The following is a 20583-nucleotide window of genomic DNA, read 5'->3' as shown; positions in this document are numbered from 1 at the left end:
GCAAGCACTCCACGCGCACTACAATACTGCGTTTTTGCAGGCAAATGCAGTTCTAGTTGTATATAGGTAATTTGTTTGTATACAAATAAAAAATTAAACAGCGCCATCGAATTTGTGACGATACTCAAGAATGAGGTCACCGAGTCCAATTCGACATCATTGATAGGATGATAAGTGTTTTCAAATAAACACTGTCATTGTAGATATACTTGTAATGTCAACAACTAAAGACCTATTTAACAAGAAGAGTTAATCCAAAAACAAATAACCATCTTTGAAGAAAGTTTATGTTGGGATTCAAAGGAAAGCATCGCACACACAGTGGAGTAAGTTCATTTGATAACGATAAACACAACGTAGTTTGGAAACGGCTGTCTTCTTAGTTCGTGTATTCCCAGAGATGTTTTGAAGTGTTGTGAATGAAGTAGGTTCGCGTGGTCGAAAACAAATCGGCTGAAAATAGGAATTTCAAAGTTTGGAAGAAAATTCTTAGTTATATTTCACTTACTTTATACTATGAATGTAAAGCTGTGACTGGTGTTATTTTGCAGAATACGAATCAGGACGGAGTATGACGGAATTTGTTTGTTTTTTGGGTTTTTGGAATATGTCAAGGAATTTATTCACGAAACTTTGTTTTGTCGTGTAAAATGACTTCTTTCTCGCAACAGACTGCAGTATATAACCAATCACGGCTGTGATTGCTTCATCGTTTGACTAAACGAAGTTACAAACGAACTGAATGGAGGAGAACTTATATAGCTTTCATTATAAAATTGTTGTAAACGTTACTTTAGTTTGCCTGTTAAGTGCATATGCATATACACTGTGTATGCAATAAATGAACGTTAGTCAAAGTGAAAGTCAACACTTAGGCCTTTTAACTTGCTCTATCTTTCGTTTAGGATAATTTTGATTGTTATACCAGGAAGGCTGGCTCGAGAAGAGATTTGAATTTACTTTGCTTTTATCGTCAGTTTGGCAGAGAATGAGATAACTGAAAAGGGCTTCAGCTGTTTATTGAAGCTGTGACGAAAAGAGATTGTACGAAGTTAACAAGTGTATAGTCGGCATATGTCTACGTGCCGATCGAGGCAACATTTCGATTCGAAAGAGCAATACAGACCTGAAACATGTAACCGGCGGCCTGTAAAAATGCAAATGGGTGGTAATTACCTCCAGAATAAAAAAAATAACGACTTTATATGAGAGACTAAATTTATGCTCATTGATGACGTTCTAATTAATTGTAGTAACAATGGAAACAGCCACTGTTGATGATGTAAACATTACGTCACAATTATTAACTACCTCTTTATCGAATGGAACAACTGATGATATTGTCAAGAAGATATTTGAAGTAGATCGTGATGTGATTTTTCAACCGAACATTTCAATTATCTATGGTGCGCTTTTCGCTGTTGTAATCGTCCCAGCGTTGCTAGGTAACAGTTTAATAATTCTCACTTTCTTTCGTTACTATCATCTTCGAACTTCGATCAACACATACATCGCGAACTTAGCCATTTGTGACCTACTTTTAGTACTCCTCGAATGTCTGCCAATCATGATTCAGTATTTACTACCGACAAAATGGTCGAGTTATGTCGTGAACGATATATTTTGTACATTTTCTTTCTTCTTCAACACATTTTTCGGTACCGCCGCTATAATGACTCTTCTGGCCTTGAGTGTCGAACGATTTTGTTGTGTGATCCATCCCGTGACAACCATGGCATTTGCAACGCGTACACAAACGCGCGCAAACTTTATACTGGTTCTCGTTTGGTGTGTGTCAATCTTGCCTCATTTTGGACATTGTGTGCTCTTCGATTCTGTCAAAAGGGAGATGCATTCTGTGGCAGGGAGTGGTGACTTCATTTATGACGTCACATTTTGTGTAAGCGCCAAAGCAGACGACAGCCTATTTTACGGTAGTTTTTACACTGCAACCCTTTTCTTACTTCTGTATGCGTCTACCTTCATCACTACACTAATGATTTATTTAAAAATAATACGAAAACTAAAGCACAGAAAACTCAAGAGATTTCAAAATGGAAGCCGACAACATCATCATCATTCGGTAAGAAGAAATGCGCATGATCAGGCCCGTAAACAAACTATCAAATTACTTGTGTGTTCAGCCTTTTCTTATCTCATTTATTACAGCTTTTATTTCTATGTGAACCTTTACTATGTTTATTTCGGTTTGTACAAACAACAAGGATTCACTCTCATTCTCCTCGCTAATTGGTTTGGTGCTTTAAATGCCTGTCTAAACCCTATTATGCACGTCCTCTTTGTATCAAAGTTAAGAAGAGGACTTAAGAATTTTCTACTCTGCAAAAAGACCCAACCGCTCCGATCTGATTCAGATCGGAACCGCGAGTCTTCTGTAAGAGACTCCAACCGCAGTTCGATCAGGACGAATCATACATTATCTCCTAAAAGTAATCGTGTTATCATGGCAAAAATAGCCGTGGCTGAAACCGAGGATGATTATCTGTAAAAATTGTATTTGTGTTGGGAGTATCTTTCCTTTTCTATGACGATTGCATTGAATATTTTCATGAATATGCACATAATTTATATTCACGGTTGCTTCGATTATGTTTTTAGGTATGTTTGATTTCCTTTTAACAGTACAGACTAATGTATATCCAGATTGTTGGAGATTCAACGAAAATTAGTGTTTACCTTCAAATGATGTTGTACTGTATATATTACTGTTGAAAGTTATGATACGTTAATTTTATAGTTTGTTTGTTATAAGGGTGTCATTTAAGTATATACATTGCTGTTATATAGACTGTTGTATATATATATATATATATATATATATATATATATATATGTATATATATATATATATATATATATATATTTCTGCATACCAGTGCAAATTACACTTCAAATCAGTTTCAACACTTACTGTACTCGGGGCCTATTAGGTAACGTACCAGGGTGACTCCAGGACTATACTATTTGAGCAATCTGGCGCTTGCATTTAATTTCGTGCATGCACGTCAAGTTTGATACTTTAAATTTAACCAAACGTTGTTTCTGTACGCTTCATCGGCTATACAATGTTGAAATTCTGAGCAGCATAGCTTTGCTATGTAACGCCTATACCTGGAGAAGATGTTGGACTATAGTAGTAAATCTATAACTAACTTATTCAGTGCATGTACTATGTTACAACTTATATTTCAATACTTCGATTAGGTTTCGCCCTCTTTGGTCTTCAGCCTTTCCTTCTCTGTATTTTGCGAACTAATTGGATCAGAATCTCTCCCTGAAAGAACTTTTGGGCACCAATGTTTAGCATTGCTACAATTTGGAGATGAAGTATCTTTAAAACGGTTCACCATAAGCTAGCGCTAATAGTAATACTATAACGTTACATAAATACGTTGAACTATAGTTGCCCATTACTTGTAACAAGCTTATGTATTATCATAGCCCGTATTAGTACCTCATGCATGTTGGTAATCAAATAATTCACGTAGTTGTGACAGGTGGGTCCGAAAATTGAATATGCCTTCCTTATCTCTCATAATATTTGTTATATGTCTTATTTTCATTTTCCTCGCATTTTAATTGAATGCTTTCGGTGTCTCATCATGTGAAGATATCATATTGTTTATAAGTGATTACACCAGTAATAAAGGCAACGCGACACAAAGTAAACACCAGCTGTCTTTTTCACACCACGAGTACGATATCCTCACAGCTAACTTCAACCTGCTGCAGAGAATCATGGAGATTTATGACTTGGCTAAAACGTGTTAACTAATGAACGACAAGTGGTTCTATAGTACAGAGATCATGTAACAAGCTTTGATTAAACTTAAAGGAAACATTCTGTGTATGTGAGGGTGAGGGAAGGGAAGAAGAGAGGACGATGATACTATTTTCAGTTTCTATATATATATATATATATATATATATATATATATATATTTCTCTGGTTTTCTCTAATATTATATTATATTATATATATATATATATATATATATATATATATATATATATATATATATATATATATATATATATAATATAATATTAGAGAAAACCAGAGAAATAAGATATGACTCATAATTGACAAATAAGGAATTAATTGACAAATAAGAAAATTATTATTTGTCAATTATGAGTCATATCTTATTTCTCTGGTTTCTCTAATAATATTTTCTTTTGGAGTAAACGTGGATTTTCGTTATATTATATATATATATATATATATATATATATATATATATATATATATATTAACTCGCGTTATTGGATATTGGATAACCCTAAAATAAAACTAAGGGTTTCATGTGGCTGTAACCATTTCGTTGTTACACATTGGCTATTTATGTCAATAAACTCGCATAGAGACACACATATACTCACACAACGATGTACTCTCCCCCTTCACACACACACAACTTTATGCCCTACAAATGTTTTTGAAGGGGCACCAACAAGTTATGGAGGGGTACAACAAGTTAAGGGGGGGGGCACAATACTAGTGCCCTTGAATTGTTTGCACACATGATTGTGGTATACAGAATGATGGGTTGCATGGGTGCAAGAGTCTACACGGGGGTTTGCAAAATATACCATAAATTCAACGCGAACTGAAGTTTTCAACTTGGGTAACACTTTGGTGTTGAATTTCAAGCAACAACTTACATCATGAACAGGAAACAAAATCACTGCTGTATGGGCCCTTGTCGTTGTAAACATAGATATATCATAACACTATTGTACTCTATACCGAGACAATGCAATGGGCGAAATCGACATTCTGAAAGTTACTCACCCTAAACGGCTTTGTGATAGAGAGCTTACTCAGTGCAAGGTTATCATTCTGTTACTTAAAGGAGTGATTCCAACGTTGATAATAATATGTTATAAACGTCCTACTAATTCGTCTTTAATAAGTTTACATGACCGTATTATCTTTCGAGAATTGCCAATTTGGGGCTTTGATATTTTTAGCTGCGAGCTCTAATTCCAAATATAAAAAAAATTAAAATAAAAAATTCTTAAGATAATTATTAAAATCAGTTGCATATTTTAGCTTAACTGCGACGAAAATAAGGAACGCCAGTTTAGTTTCTTTGTCATGTTTTCTTTCTAAAAAAATGATCTATCATGCACTGAAATTTCATTGATTAAATAACAAATTACATATGAATAGAAACATTGACAGAAAACATCATTTTGCTTTCTTTTCCAGAATTCATTGACGACTTTAGTTGACTTAAGCTATCAGTGAGTAATCGACCAGTGAATAGCCTCGCCTTGCAATAGCTTCACAGAAGCTGTGCCATTGGGCTTTGTGTGCAATCCATGCATGAGTGATTTTCAATAAAGGTTAACCCCAAACGAAGATTCGAATACGCCATGTTGAAATTACAAAGAGAATAACACACAGTGGCAATATACGTCTTCACCGTGTATAGGTACAATAAAAACCGAATCATTGTGAGACCGACACACACGTTTCAACGAGTATAACGTTTTAACACGTAAATTAGAACTATACAAGAATTTGTTTCCGTCTTTATCAATATCATAGTTTTAGTGACTATGTTGTGATAATTCCCTTGGAAAGGATACTGTATATGCTCTAAGCATCAGCTGTGAGTTTCGATGCCTTCGTTTTCATTTCTAAAGTATATTTAATTAACGTTTTGATATTGACTTCGTGATATTCACTTCATCATTAGATAGATATACAGTTTATATATGCTGTGAAATAAATGTGTTGAGGCATAATATTTGTCGTAAATTATGGTTCTGTACGTAAATGGCGAGAATTTTTTTTATGTAATGACAAAATGATACCTTCGAATTTATTCTTTAGTATATAAACTCTTGTAAAGAGGACTATTTTTTTAACGGTACATCTTACTAACCGCTGACGTGTTATTGTATAGTATATATCAGAAGAGAACATATATTGATAGGTATCATAAAGACGCCACGGAATAAGATTCACTTTTCATGTCAAGGAGGTTTAACAGCGAGGGAGAGAAATAAAACATGTCGGACTCCGATCTTGACGATATAAATGTAACTGATTTTGATACTGGTGAAAGGAGAGGAGGGAGATTCAAGAAAAATGCTGACAACCAGGCAAAGAGAACCAGTACAGCTTCGACGACAATGGTAAGCATATATTTGTGTTACGTGTAACACAGGAAGGGGGATCCCCGACAACGGTGGGGATTCTCCCAGTGCATTTTTACAATAATAGGCGTGGTGACACTTATTAAGACTCGTGAATATTGGTCTGCCCCCGTGTCCCCCGATCTCAAGCCGATGTCTGGCCCGACCTGCAGAGGATACGGAGGAGAGCTGGGTATGGAGTGGGGGTGGGGGTAAGTGGGAGTGGTGTTCTGTACTTCCGTTCTTATATTATATAGATATGGGAAATAGGGGAACCAGTTAGCAGAAGGAAAAACCAACATCATATTACCTCATATGCTTGGCGTCGTTTAGTAAACCCAGTGACAAATTTAATTAATTAAATTAAGATGGGCGTGAACCCCTCAAGAGGTGGGTAATGACCACGGTCCTTGCAAGTCACATCTAGAATGTATCGAAGATGATATATCTGGACACTTGGGCCTAGAAAGCTGTAACCTCATCACAACAATTGGTCACAAATTTTACTGTTTTTGTTGTTGTTATGTTTTGAGTACACTAACTTAAAGCATTGACAGATTATTGACTATATACAACAATTCAAATGCCAAATGAAAATTAGGCCTAATTTTGAATGTTTCTGTGCATGTATAACAGCAACTACAACTGAATAAGCTGTCCGATCGAGAAGTTGACGATTCCAACATGACTAGTGTGTTTGGTGCCTCCCCGGTCAAGCCAGCCACTGATTCTATGAGGGTCAATCCACTATATGAAAAGGGGGTGAAGCCAGCAAAACGGAACAGTGCAGCCGATATTGAGCAAGGATCAGGGCAGAACTATGACGGACCATCAGATGAAATAATAGTAAGATAAAGTGATTGGATCACTGAAATATACCGCCCTATGAAGATCGTAATACCGGGAATACTATACGATTAAGAATTTAAGACTATATCAATTAGCCGAATAGGGGAATGAGGTGTGATGGGGAAGGGTGAGTGGTGAGGGTAAGTGGGGGGGGGGTAGGGGGTTCAGGGAGGTAGTTTGGTTGGGTGAGGCACTCTGTTCTGGAGTCCATGGTCAAAAATATTCATGATTTCAAGATAATTGTGATTTTGGATGGGGGACCTTCTATATATACCTCACCACCTCTCCCTTCCCTGTGCAGATTTGACTACGTGTCATTTATTCTTTATGTAAAAGGTGTCATAATTTCTGTATGACTCATTGCCTTATAGTGATATTATTAAGGTTAACCACGGGTTACAAGTCAGTACCTAATTTATAAGCTTATTAGTACATTACGTCCAACATGTACACTGAGCTGGCTAATCTGGCTTGTGACGTGTTTTTTTTTTTGTATACGAACACATATCACTCTGCATGGGCTGCTTATGTGGTATACTCGTATACAGGTATTTCGAATACGTTTGGTAATGGGGGAAGGGATATCGCGAACTTTCTGTGAAATGAAAGAACGGCCAAGTTATGTATACAACAAAACTGATATCTAAATTCCTTATGAGGCAGTAATACTGTGAAAAGGTTATTCTTGGTACTATACGAAATGCACAGATGATACCATTTGTCGGAAAGTTTGAGGTAATTTTGTGATTTGTCCCCCTAAAATGAAAGCACGTTGCCGCCCTCTCCAAGATTCAATCCTCTTACAATGCCCTAGTGAACAAAATTAAAAACATTTTCCAATCCAAAGTTTAATTCTAACCACAATAAGCAATCGATATGTTATCATTAGAAATACTATTTGACTGTGTGTATAAGTGAGCTGCTTCGTTACCACGGTAACCGCACGGTGAACTGTTTTGAGTAACCTTTCAAGGTTGAAATTTGATTTAATATAGTCAGGTAGTGTAGGCCCTTGGTAATCAAATTTTTAAATTGTTTGGTGACACCCGATTTTCAACTTGATCTTTTCGGCGACCCTCAACGATAGGTTTTATAGCCCGGTTAGGGCCTACTGTATCCCCCTTCACCCCCCTCCCCTTGAGAAATGCTTATGAAGGGTGCTGTAGCATGGTGTTATATTTTGCAATTTTTGAATATTTTATGTTCAAGACTGTTTTTGCACAAATATCGAGGGGAAAAAAAAGTTTTTTGTCCTCTGCTCTCCAAAATATTTCACGATCCAAGCAGGGTCGCGACCCTAGCTTGGATACTGTGGGACTGTAGACCCTAATTAGCTTTCCTTGGTTTTCGTCTTTTGGTAAGATTTCCGAAATTACAGTAAGTAAACATTAATACTTGTCAAGACCAAATAATTATACTTTGTGTAACAGAGCCCTCATCCCGCCCCCCCCCCCCCCTCTTAACACTGCACGTAGCAGCACAATCGCAAAAATATTTATCAACCATCTATACTTGAATTATTTAAGGTCTCAGAGACAAACCAGGAAAATGGAAAAGTCACGACCAATGAAGAAGGACCAACTCTTATTTACAACGACAACTTCAAACTAAAGAACAAAGGCTCGCCTCCAAATAAACCTAAAGTGGTAAGTTCAAACAATCATGGTTGAAGGGGAGAGGGGTAGTTGGAAGGGGTGGGCGGTTTGTGGTGATGCAGATACGGGCTCGTAATGGGGACCAGTATTCATATTTGTTATGGTTGGGTGGACACTTTCCTGTATATACGGGGGTGGGGTTGGGTGGGGGATCCCCTCGAGGGTCGTTTACTCTGTGAAAAAAAGTGAGTGACTAGCAAAATCCTGGACTGTTTGATCTCGATTAATCTTGAGACCGTGTTGTTATATACAACATTGAGTAAGGGGTAGTTTTGTGCCGAATGAACCAGACAACCTTTCTGGTCACCAGGGTGACCAGTCAGACAGGTCATATGTTTACTTCATCTGTTTTCACTTTAATTTTAATATTTACATATTAAAAACAGAATAAATGCGCTATCGCTGTGTTTTGCTATGAGTTTGTGGTGACTTTTAGTTCACCACAGATGTAAATGACGATGGAAAGCTAATATTATAATTTATTACAAGATTTGAGGTAACTGCATTGGATGATGAATATCCCGAATTAATAGTACATATCCTTATAAATGAAATAGAGATATCTGGAAAAATTCATCATATTTTTAATGGACGTGCAAATATCTCCAATTGAATTATCCGTAGCCTATCTTAATTTCTTCAAAGATTTCGCAAATTGAAGAATACTTTTTGACACCTTTAATTATTTTGAATTTATATCTCTTATTGTTTTTAGAGATATCTTAAATTCTTTTTAGAGATACCCAGAATTCATTTTTAGATATCGACAATTCAATTTAAGATATAAGAAGAATAAACTTTTGATGTCTCCAATTCAGTTTTCGATATCTGACATTTGGTTTTTTTTTTTTACATCTCTTGATTGATTTTTCGATGCCTCAAATTTAACTCTTGATACCTCTAATTAAAGTTTATTTCTTGATTTCTCAAATATAAATCTTAAAATGGATTATAGATATCTTATACAGTCAAACGAATGTTAATTCGGCGTTCCATACTCAGTCAGTGTGCATGCATGCACGCATGAATGTATATGTAACTGTTTAGCCTATATACTTGGCATGCATGCGAAACTCACTACCATTTTTTCCATCTTTCATTGTACCTCAGGCAAAGTTTGGAAGAATTATACCAGCTAGAGTTAAAAGAGTAAGTACGAAGCTAATATCGGTCAAATAATGTGACGAGATTAATATGTTTTGATAATCCCCCCAAAAAATATACTCGAATATTATTACGGAGCTTTTGCAAGTCCCGACTCAAAAGTTGTTTTAAATAAACTAATTTCGTCTCCTTTTTCGTACTGTTTGTTTGATTTATTTTTCGCTCCCCACTGATTCCACTCCAATTAATGTAAAGTGCAAGTTTGTACGAACGTGGCTTGAGCCGCTCAGGACAGGAGTGGTTCCAATATTTTAAAATGTAGGGCTTGTGGTCCAGAGGTCATTGAAATGGACTCCCATTTTTAGGGGCCCCTCTCCCTGCAGATGGTTCATTCTGCAGCATATGTTGACTATAAATTAAGGTTTTTCTGAGGTCTACACGCAAAGTTGTGCTAATAACCTCTGTCGTGTTGAAAGAGGGACGGTTGTACACTCCAAGACCCCGAGAACAGCACCTGCAGAAAAGATTCAGCCCGATTGATTCATGGCTTTACCAGTTAACAGATTAATATGCTTAGGAAAATCTTCAGCGGCCAGATTCATATTTACATATTCAAGGTGGACAAAGCAGGGGAATAATATTAACTCCACTCAAATGTGTACATTTACTTGGTGAGAGACGTAATGTGTACTATATTTACATGGTGATAGACGTACCATACTGAAACCTTTCATGTAACTTATCAGTAATCTGTAAGAGAAATCAAGCTTGTCGTGATGGTTAGGCAAACTAGAGTCAGTTAATTAGGGAGTGAATATTCATTTTGGCATAACATATACAAACCAGCTGTGGGAAATCATTATACTCTAGTGTCCATCATAAGCAAAAATCAGATTGAGGTATATCATTGTCGAAACGACAGTTTCCACTTCTCCCCCCCCCCCCACCACTTCAACCCCACCCTGTCAAGGTTTCCCCTCATGTATTCTTATCTAAGACAACTATCCTCTGTCTATTACAGAATACGCACTTTAAACCCCGTCGTCAGCAAGTTTCCAATGGCAACAAGGACCCAGGGACCGAAAACACAACCAACAGCAAAGAACGCATGGAACTTATAGAAGAGAACTTTGCTCGCCGCAGAATCCGTAGAGGTTGTCGTTACGTCATTCTTGTCATTTTAGCTTTTTTAGTCTTTATATTGCTTCTAGCTATCGTACTTTACTTCGCCACGCAAGGACAATAAGATTGTACACTATAACGGAGGAACAAGCCAAGAACCTCTTTTTTTTTCAACATTTGGAGAAGAAAACATTATCGTCAAGAGAAGGAGAGACACTGATGATTTAAAAAAAAAATCCGCCATGTTGTTTGTAAATATATTCCTCTTTTTGATTTAAGACCTTCAAATACTTAATAATTAAAATCAAATATTTTAAAAAACTACAAGAAAATATTGCAATGTACAAATATGTTAGAAGCACAACATTTCAAGGAAAATTCATTAAGCCTTGGATTATTGTCTTTATAGTCCAATGCATGCCCATCGCTTGACAGCGTACAATATTGTGGTATAATGCTAGACATGGCTATATATATATATATATATTGTTATACTGAATGATTGTAGCTCTGTTACATTGAATATATTCAGTGCAGCTTTAGGCTCTTCTGCTATATGAACTTGATTGCTTTACTTCCACTATGTAGTGCTGTACGTGGACTGTGGTGCTGTTATACTCAGTTTGACTTGTTGTAGTGCTGATATACTTTGGTACTGTCTAGTGAATGGACTATAATGCTATTCAGTGTTTATATAGCAGCTAACCAATAGACAAGTATCTTGAATGTGGATAGGCTACTGTTTGAGTATCATGACAAGCAAACATAGGTATATCATTCATCAAATGATCTAAATGAATTCGAAACTGACGATACCCCCCCCCCTCTTAACATGTGTACTGCATTTCGACTATAATGCTATTGTATATGTTTATACATATATATAGCAGCTAACTAATAGACAAGTATCTTGACTGTGGATAGGCTACTGTTTGAGTATCATGACAAGTAAATATAATACGTATATCATTCTTTAAATGATCTAAATGGATTCGAAACTGACGATACCCCCCCCCCCCCTTAACATGTGTACTGCATTTCGAAATATATTACATATGCATATATTATATGGATTAGAGGATGGTTATCTCTCGATTGGGATGGTTATCCCTTTAACTGCATTGGGAAATATATTGCGTATGCATATATTATAGGGATTAAAGAATGGTTATCTCAGGGAGCTGGTAACGGCTTCATGATTATCTAAAACATATATTTTCCCTCAAAGAACTGCAGTCATTCTGCTGCCAGTGAAACTCAGCTTGTCCTGTGAAAAGTTGTCGAAATGTTTGTTGATCGATTTCTACCAGGCTGTACGAGAGTTCAGTGCATTTTAGGCACGTACTGTAATTTCCTAGCAATCAATCTTCTCAAATGGACCGGAAAACATACTTCTCTAATTGTCCAAAAAGAATGTTTCTGAAATCCTTAAAGTAACACTCCTTGCTAAAATTGAGATATAGTTTTGACTTTACAGTCATGTGACGGAAAGCTCTCTTCTGATTTTGGTTTGCCATCATTCCTTAAATCGGTCGTCATTTTCCATCAAAATATGATTGCTTTAAAACAGTATATGGTCACTCGAAGTGGTAAAACATTAAATCACTGAGTAAACCTCCTTTAAAGTATGGCACGTCACATCTTGTTGAAACCAGACAATTTTAGTATATCATTTGATTGATTGTCGTTAAATGTGTAACTTAGTTCTAACGTGACCAGTCAACAGCAGAAGAGACTCATTACTCAGTTGGGATGTGTAGTATTGTCATGCCCCCGTGAGCAAGCTACAAATCTGTTGCTATGGTTGATGAGCAGCTGCACAGCTGTATTTAATACCAAAGGAAACAGCTGATAAAGATGGATGGCATTTCATTTCTTAAGTCTTCACAAGTGTTCACATGTATTAAAGAGTCATATCTTTCTAGTTGTCATTAAATATCAGTGTTTCTCCATTAATACGCTAGAAAGTGGAGTAATGGTCACTCCAAATTAAATCTAAAACAATAATTTGTTCTCAATTCAGCAAACATGTTTACTGCCGTGCATCCGCAAAGCATTTTCGCTATCTTAGATATATCTTGCTTAATTTGATTTCCTCCATGATTGAAATAAATTGAAGGGTCAGAACATCATGTGGAAGTACGTTAAAAAGTCTAGCAATTTGTAGCATATGCTCCCCCTTACAGAAATCCCAGATCTGGCTTTATATCTGGTTTAATCTGGCCAGATCAAGTTTTATCTGGCCATATAAAGCCAGATGTAACTGGATATAGAGTCAATCCAAACGGACGTCAGACAGGTGACTTTGAAAAAAAAAGTAACCAATTCTGATTCTCTGAGTGCAATCCCATTACACTATGGCCGATAATTCGGCCAGGGTGTTGGCTAATACGCTGCTGGTTACTAAGCTTCCTCACAACCTCACGAGGGTTTAGATGTTTAGAAGGTTTTAGATGGAAGATCGTGAGTATTGGGAGGTTTAGAAGTCACATCCAGGTTGGGACTTATAAGGTGCACAGTTTCAACAAAGTCGCCGTTTCCCGAGCAGGAGCCTGTTAAAGGCGGACGGACAAATGTACAATATTTCAATTACAGCAACGGCTCCTCTTGGTATTTTGAAGTTATTAAGTCTTTGGTCTATTTTAATGAACTCCAAATGTACCACGTCGACTGACAGGTTAATAATTACACGCATTTTGATAATGATAAACCAATGATGTAACATCAGTTGCTATGGGCGTAGCCATATAGCCTATACTGAAATAACTGTATCTCTAACATTAGACTTTCTGATCATTGTAGTATAGTCTGCTCAGATTTTCGTCACATTTTCGTAGCCTGATAAACAGTTTAACGTGGTAGTGTCCACGTCCTCAACTTTTTGTTGTTGTGCTAGATGGCACCAGACTTTCATAATATATATTTAGATAATCAAAGCTCACTTGTTCATATATGCATTCTCTTAAATATTGTGTTATGCAACTTAAAGTCTTTCTCTGTTCGTCTTTCAACTATATTTAGTATTACAGATAATTGTGCCATATTTTGTAGTACCTTATTATCATCTGGGCATGAGAACAATATACAGTTATATTGCTCTCTCTAAATTGTTTTGTTTCGCTTTTTTTTTTAAAATCTTTTATGGGAAGTCTGCACTTCACATCATCATGAAACAACAGTTATATTTTTTTATTGAAATGTACCATTTAGTAATAGAAAGATGCTTACGGTAGTTGTCCAATACCCAGGCAAATGATTGAGTGGGCACAGGGACGTAGCCAGGGGGGATCAGGGGGAGCGACCGCTCCCCCCCCCCCTTTCAGTGTCGATTTTTTTTTTTAAACTGCCGTTTTTAGCATGGTATTTTGTCAGTGCTCTTTTGATCTTGAATACTCGTCAGCTCCGTTAACTCGATTGTAATCGTAGTAACATTCACGCCTACTGATTCAACTACTTACTTAGTTTGGCAGATGCAATTAGCTAAATTTAGCTTATAGCCAATTACAAGCCTACAGTTGGCCACTGTGTAATAAAATACATATTGCCTACCTAACCGCACTCTATGGAATGTCACGAACTGTATGCACAACAACGTCGACAACGTTCTAAGGCAGGGTAGTCCAACCTACGGCCCGCGGGCCACAGTCCGGCCCGCCGCAGGGTTGCGTCCGGCCCGCCAGAGATGCTCTACGGTGCGAAATTTTAGTGAGCAGATTTATTGATAACAATTTGAAGCTATATAATCAATCATTCGAACCTTCTGGGTCCAAAAAACTGCATACAGGTCAGTTTGTGTAGCACTCTCTCAGCGGAGGGGGGGGGGGGCTGAACTTTATTCATCTGTTTTATCAGGAAGGAAAATAAATCAGTGCGCTCCGCGCGCAGTGCTCACATTTTGTTGCCTTGGGCTTCGGGCAAAAAATCGGAAAATCGAGCGTAGGGTTCATGCGGCACCTCCTTCATCATTCCAATCATTCCATGTGGCCCTCCTCTGTAAAAGGTTGGACAACCCTGTCCTAAGGTGTTGCACGAACAGCATGTTATGAAGCTAAGCTAGCAATCGTACGTGATACGCACTTCCTGTAATAATTATTACACTGCTAATACACTGCGATAACGATATTTGTTTTTAGGCCACTGCATATCTGTCAATATTACAAAATATGAAAGTTTATATTGTCCATCAGTTAAGTTCGTCAAATGTATTAAAGTCCAGACACTGGACAATAAACAAGAATCATCCTACTGGAAAAATTGTAAAAGAACACTATGTTTGTCTTTCTGATATATTATGTAAAAGAACATGTAAAAGAATTCAAACAGGAAACAAAATCTGCTGATTATGATATCATATGATCAGGGCGTAGCCAGTATGTAGCACTGTAGGCCCGGGCCTACATTTTTTTTGGCCAAGTTATCTTTTTATTTAAAAACACCCATACTTCAAATCGATAAGCTTGCTGGACGAGTTTTAAGAGTCTATAGACAGGAAAAACTATTGAAATGAACGTAGCAAGAATATGGCTAAATTAGGTGACCTATTCTTCTGTCATCTAGGCTGTCATTTCTATCGCGTGCCGTTTCATTCAACACTCTACCCGCCGAAAAAGACTAGGATCCGATCTTGTCAGTTTTTTAACATGTAGTTAAGAACCAGTTTACGCAGATAATATTTCAGTTGAGAAAACAGTTGAGAAATTTGCATCAGATTGCAATCGTCGGATACCTCTCCTTCTCTTATTAGGCTTACTTAAACATTTAATAGCTACAGTTGTATCAAAGACAATTACTGGCTATAGTTATATCAAAGACATTTCAGGCCTATCTTTGTATCTATAAGTATCAGAAGTTGAAACGTAAGACTACTCTGTACGTGTACCTTGCTAATTTTAAATACATTATGTAGTATTGAATTAGACATTTAATAGCTACAGTTGTATCAAAGACAATTACTGGCTATAGTTATATCAAAGACATTTCAGGCCTACCTTTGTATTTATAAGTATCAGAAGTTGAAACGTAAGACTACTCTGTACATGTACCTTGCTAATTTTAAATACATTATGTAGTATTGAATTACGTACTATTTTAACTCATTTGTTTCTTGGGTCTAAAAGTGATACTGAATGAGGTGTCTCAAGTTAGCAAGAGGCCAGGGAACCAGAATGAACACTCGGGAAGGGCCGTAATTTCCGGCCATCTGGGGGGTTTGTAAAACCAAAAATTTTCTTGTACGCTCCGCGCCAACCGATGGTGGCGCTCCGCTCAGATAGTCGTGCCTACAACTTTGAAAATCCATATCAATCGCAAAAAGTGCTCCCCCTTTCAAATTCCTGGCTACGTCGCTGAGTGGGCATACATTTTAGTGGTAAAATCATCTTTAATCGATAAAATAGATGTTGTAAATATGAGAATGCGTTATCAGTGTCTGTAAGATAATGCTTGGATAAATTAGAAATGAAGACATGGATCTGTTGACTGTTTATCGTGTGAAAAATATCACTTGACCAGAGAACTTTCAAGCACCCAATTACTTTCAAGTAAGTACTTTCAAGCAAGTACTTGCAAGCACCCAAGAACTTTCAAGCAAGTACTTTCAAGCAAGTACTTTCAAGCAAGTACTTTCAAACACCCAATTACTTTCAAGCAAGTACTTTCAAGCACCCATTTACTTTCAAGCCAGTGCTTTCAAGTACTGATGGAGGAAGTGCTTGAAAGAAACCCTAAGGTGTGATAAAATCCTTGTACGTCTATTAACAATGTTTGTAACAGGCTTGGATTTTCAATTCTATTTGTCTAAAGGTTGAGATTAATGCAGTAATCATATTACTAGACATGTGTAATTACTTATTAATTATTTGTTAGTTTGAGAAGATATATTGTAGAATGGACAATTTTAATATTTGAGCTTAAAGGAAGAATTTTAATATAGAAAATATAAATGACTTATATCATAGTTTTTGTTGAATTTTTTACTTCTTATGTACCATCAATTATTTTCAAAATACAATTGTTCATGCTGGCGTAATGTATATAGATACTGGGAGATATGTTGTAATCAAACAATGGAAACTAATTTAAGTATTTCTTTTGCTGAGATTTGTATTACAAATAATCAGAAAACATTTCTATTATCAAATTAATGAATTCAAAAATAAAATCAGACAAAATCAACGGCATCTCTTTGCTAAATGTCTGCAAGACACAACTATTAGCAAATCACTGATTTTTTCTTAAAGAATAAATTACCTTCTTTATAAGAAATATGGTAAAAAATGTTCTCTATATTGCTTTCAGCATTAGATTTATCTCTGTTCATCAAGTTCTGCCAAACAGCCGGGTAGTGTTGGGCAGAGGCATGTTGAGGGTAGGGATTAGGCCGAGGAGGGAGAAATTATTTAATTTCTTTATATCCATTCACAGTGGCGAAGGGGGGGGGGGTAAGAGGGTACATATTTGCCTTAATATATCAAATGTATACACACATGTTAACACCAGTAAATAGGTATGTCACTAGAATGGACATGGACAGAATTATCAGCACGTTAGCATTAAATGGAACACGACTAGAGATGTAAGACACCTTATTTATTGAATATATATTGGAAGCCATTTTTTAATTGACAAATCTATCCATGAACTTTCATTCAGAGTGCTAGTTTGTAGAATTGTTGATATTAGAGTTGCAATGTTCTTTGAGTTGTGGTATTCCGAGTTCTATACTTTCTTACTACGTTATCCTCCCTTTTACCAACACCCTAATTATTACATTCTCCTCACTTTGACCAACACCCTAATTATAACATTCTCCTCCCTTTGACCAAAACCCTAATTAATATTATTTGTGTTTTCTAATATATCAACAATATGCCATTAACCTTTGTTTACTCTCCAAGGAACAACTCTTAATACTTTCAGCCCCAGCCATTTCTCTCTCTTACTTCACACTAAGCAAATTTTACATTATCCATTGTTCCTCATATACATTGTCATCCCCATCATTTTTTTATATTTTGCACACCTGTTATCACCCTAGTAATGCCCTATGTACATATCAGATATTATTGCACCTGGCATTATGTTTTGTTCTTCCCACAGATTCTCACCTTTGTCATTACCTAATATTCCTCACAAGTACCATCACCCACACACCCCACCCCTTCCCCCACACTAGAATCAAAGTACATCTTATTCCTCAATAATACCATTTATCACCAGGTTTAACAAGAACCCTAATTTCCTTCTACTGGATACCAGCTCCGGCCTAGGTCTACTCCAGCACCCTAGGTCCCATCCAATGATAAACACCCCCATCGTTACCCTTCACCCATGTACCCTATGTTCCTTCCAATGATAAACACCCCCATCATTACCCTTCATCCATGTAACCAAATAGCACATGATCTACTTTTTGGTCAGAGTCTGTGGTGGGAATGTCCTCAAGTATTTGTTCCTTAAAGGCTACAGCTATGGTCTTTGGCATTCCAGATTGATGTTCGCTACATCTCTTTAGGTACGTATCATAATATGCCTTTCCTCTTCCGATTCTGTCGCCGTCGGTAGAGAATCCGAGACCTGGCATGATGATCAGGTCAAGGCCACCTGAAAAAGAAATGTAAACAAAATTATACTCCAAAATATATATATATTAAAAGTACTATGGAATGATTTATTTGCAACAATCTGTTCCTGGCTGAAAGAACTAGAAGGTTGTTAAAATTCTTTTCATATGACATATTGACACCATAGGTAAGTAGATAAAGGCCACACAAAAGGAGAAATTTTCATGTGTAAATAAGAAAATGAGCCCTCAAGCACTTTCAAGCAGTAAATTTATTTAAATGTAGCAAAACTATCAGGGTGAGAATTCCACAGAAGGTTAAACTGAGATACATCGTACAAGAAGAATGTTTGCACATACACCATATTAACTAAGTTTACAACCAATAGCACAAATCTTTTACCAAATCTTTATCTGTAAAGAAGTTAAATATTTCTTCTCCTTATCTCAAATCCTAACACAACTGAACTTTGAAATATCAATCTCAAAGTCTGTATAGTGGTGCACAATTTAATTAACTCCCTCACTGTTTGTTTTGATAAAACTGGTGTATGATATCTGTATCCAGGTACAGTATATGTATATGACCTTTGGCCAAATTTCTAGATTCTTGGCAGACTGTTAGTTCTGCATCAGGCTGATATAGGAGGAATATAAAGTATGCTACGCCTGGTAGGATAAAACCTAGGCTCTCAACCTTTTTCCATCCACAGACACATAGGGACCTTGAAGAATATTCTAAATCCTCCAGTTAGGGGAAAATTACAAATAACCTCGTCCCCACAATAGTTGAGACTGTTTTTAGGACATTGTTGGGGTTTTTTTTTGGGGGGGGGACGAAGGTTTCTCAGGATGGTTCTGTCTTGAGAGTGTATATAAGTCAGTAAGCTTCATGTGTTCACTTACCTATTGGCCTTTTAAATACAGACCTTATGTTTTCAATGAACACCCTTGTCTCTACACTAGACTACCTTTTTCTTCTTCTACACCTTTTTTCATTAAACCCAAAGGTAAAAACACACCCCAAGTAATTTAGACATATGGTGTGAAGGGATGATAAATGTACCTGAAGATAGTGCTTCCTCTCTCTTATCATCTGTTGCTGGTTGTTTAATGTTCCACTTAGTAACAGGAAGTGATTGGTAATCTTCCATTGAATAAAGTTTTAACATCTCCATCTTTGGTCCAATGTATTGTGGGATGAAACAGGACTTTTTACTTTTGAATATGTGCCTAAGGATTCCCTCTGTGTTCACCTCTTCGTGTATCATTGGCAAGTAGACAGATATTCTCTGGCTTCTCTTATATATGGGATGAGAAATCAACTGAAATTGACACAAAAAATTGACATAAAAACATTTTGTTCAGAATATTATAATGGAGATAACAAACTGGTAAAAGCATGAGCACTCATTCCCATTTTTTCCAGCATTAGTTGAGTAGAATAAATAACAGACCTCACAATGAATAATGGAGAAAGCACTGCATCCCCACTAGCCCAGGAGTAGCTAAGAAATGCTGACACTGTCAAAATATGACCTCATAACTAATTTGCTCCTGTGCTGCACTTTCTTTATTCTCCAAGCAAATTAAATATAGTGCTGGACCTAGTCTTACTTGGATTCAAGTAATTAGACACCTGTTAATCATGAATGTCTCTATGAACGACAGTCTGCAATTCATTAACCTACCTTCTGTTCTCCGGTAGTATGGGGCCTAGGCCTAGATATTAGCTTTCGTGAAGAGGGCTATGTATTTGTAGGCTACTTTATCATTTCGCGAAAGTGCTTCAAACGCAAGTTTAATTTGTATTTTATATTGTAAACAAACTTGCAAACGGTAGTTTACCTTGGTGATGACATATTGTGACTGATTCGCTCTTTCCTCCACCGATAAAGCTGCTATTCGTTTCTTAAGTTCCTTTCGAAGCATTTGCTTGGCTTCGTGAACAGCAATACTGGACATATTTGGCGTCTACGTTTTATGTACAACTAGGCCAAAGAACTAAAAAAGGGTATGAAATAGGCATATTTCGGCACAAGTCAACCGTTACCAGATGTATGGTAACAATCTTTTGTAGGTACTGCAAAATGGATCGAGTAGTTTCGCGACATAGAAGTT

At 36.7% G+C, this 20583-nt stretch overlaps 3 protein-coding genes across 5 annotated transcripts; 2 read left to right on the top strand and 1 right to left on the bottom strand.

Annotated features, from left to right (window-relative positions):
- Positions 1-178: 178 nt before the first annotated feature.
- Positions 179-3894, top strand: LOC139978505 (chemokine XC receptor 1-like). Its single transcript, XM_071988790.1, has one exon. It carries the CDS (start codon positions 1259-1261, stop codon positions 2507-2509), a length of 1251 nt encoding a protein of 416 aa, XP_071844891.1. The 5' UTR covers positions 179-1258; the 3' UTR covers positions 2510-3894.
- Positions 3895-5428: 1534 nt separating this feature from the next.
- On the top strand, positions 5429-14001 carry LOC139978727 (uncharacterized). 3 transcript variants are annotated; one of them, XR_011796997.1, is made up of 6 exons: positions 5430-6171; positions 6808-7017; positions 8547-8666; positions 9786-9824; positions 10801-11636; positions 11826-14001. XR_011796997.1 is itself a non-coding variant. In XM_071989185.1 (6 exons), exons 2-6 carry the CDS (start codon positions 6046-6048, stop codon positions 11023-11025), a joined length of 720 nt encoding a protein of 239 aa, XP_071845286.1. In that variant the 5' UTR covers positions 5430-5642; positions 6015-6045; the 3' UTR covers positions 11026-14001. The 3 variants fall into 3 exon arrangements, 2 of the variants coding, with proteins under 2 accessions (XP_071845287.1, XP_071845286.1); XM_071989185.1 differs by having other exon boundaries at positions 5430-5642; positions 6015-6171; positions 10801-14001; XM_071989186.1 differs by having other exon boundaries at positions 5429-6171; positions 8565-8666; positions 10801-14001.
- Positions 14002-17499: 3498 nt separating this feature from the next.
- LOC139978729 (5-formyltetrahydrofolate cyclo-ligase-like) lies at positions 17500-20568 on the bottom strand. Its single transcript, XM_071989188.1, has 3 exons — positions 20311-20568; positions 19529-19787; positions 17500-18503 (listed from the first exon to the last, which is right to left on the bottom strand). The coding sequence occupies exons 1-3, from the start codon at positions 20425-20427 to the stop codon at positions 18271-18273; spliced, it is 609 nt and encodes a 202-aa protein (XP_071845289.1). The 5' UTR covers positions 20428-20568; the 3' UTR covers positions 17500-18270.
- Between the last annotated feature and the right edge of the window lie 15 nt (positions 20569-20583).

Source organism: Apostichopus japonicus, chromosome 13 (assembly GCF_037975245.1).
Source record: "Apostichopus japonicus isolate 1M-3 chromosome 13, ASM3797524v1, whole genome shotgun sequence".
NCBI classification, from domain to species: Eukaryota; Metazoa; Echinodermata; class Holothuroidea; order Aspidochirotida; family Stichopodidae; genus Apostichopus; species Apostichopus japonicus.
Note: the sequence above shows the minus strand (reverse complement) of the source record. Positions and strands in the feature narration are given on the sequence as shown.

Excerpts from the sequence above, each read along its gene's own strand:
- LOC139978505 (XM_071988790.1), top strand. The coding sequence starts at position 1,259 with ATGGAAACAGCCACTGTTGATGATGTAAACATTACGTCACAATTATTA.
- LOC139978727 (XM_071989185.1), top strand. The coding sequence starts at position 6,046 with ATGTCGGACTCCGATCTTGACGATATAAATGTAACTGATTTTGATACT. Across the intron at positions 7,018-8,546 it reads GACCATCAGATGAAATAATA|GTCTCAGAGACAAACCAGGA; the intron begins GTAAGATAAAGT and ends GAATTATTTAAG. Across the intron at positions 9,825-10,800 it reads TACCAGCTAGAGTTAAAAGA|AATACGCACTTTAAACCCCG; the intron begins GTAAGTACGAAG and ends TGTCTATTACAG.
- LOC139978729 (XM_071989188.1), bottom strand. The coding sequence starts at position 20,427 with ATGTCCAGTATTGCTGTTCACGAAGCCAAGCAAATGCTTCGAAAGGAA. Across the intron at positions 19,788-20,310 it reads CACAATATGTCATCACCAAG|TTGATTTCTCATCCCATATA; the intron begins GTAAACTACCGT and ends TGTCAATTTCAG. Across the intron at positions 18,504-19,528 it reads AGAGGAAGCACTATCTTCAG|GTGGCCTTGACCTGATCATC; the intron begins GTACATTTATCA and ends TTTCTTTTTCAG.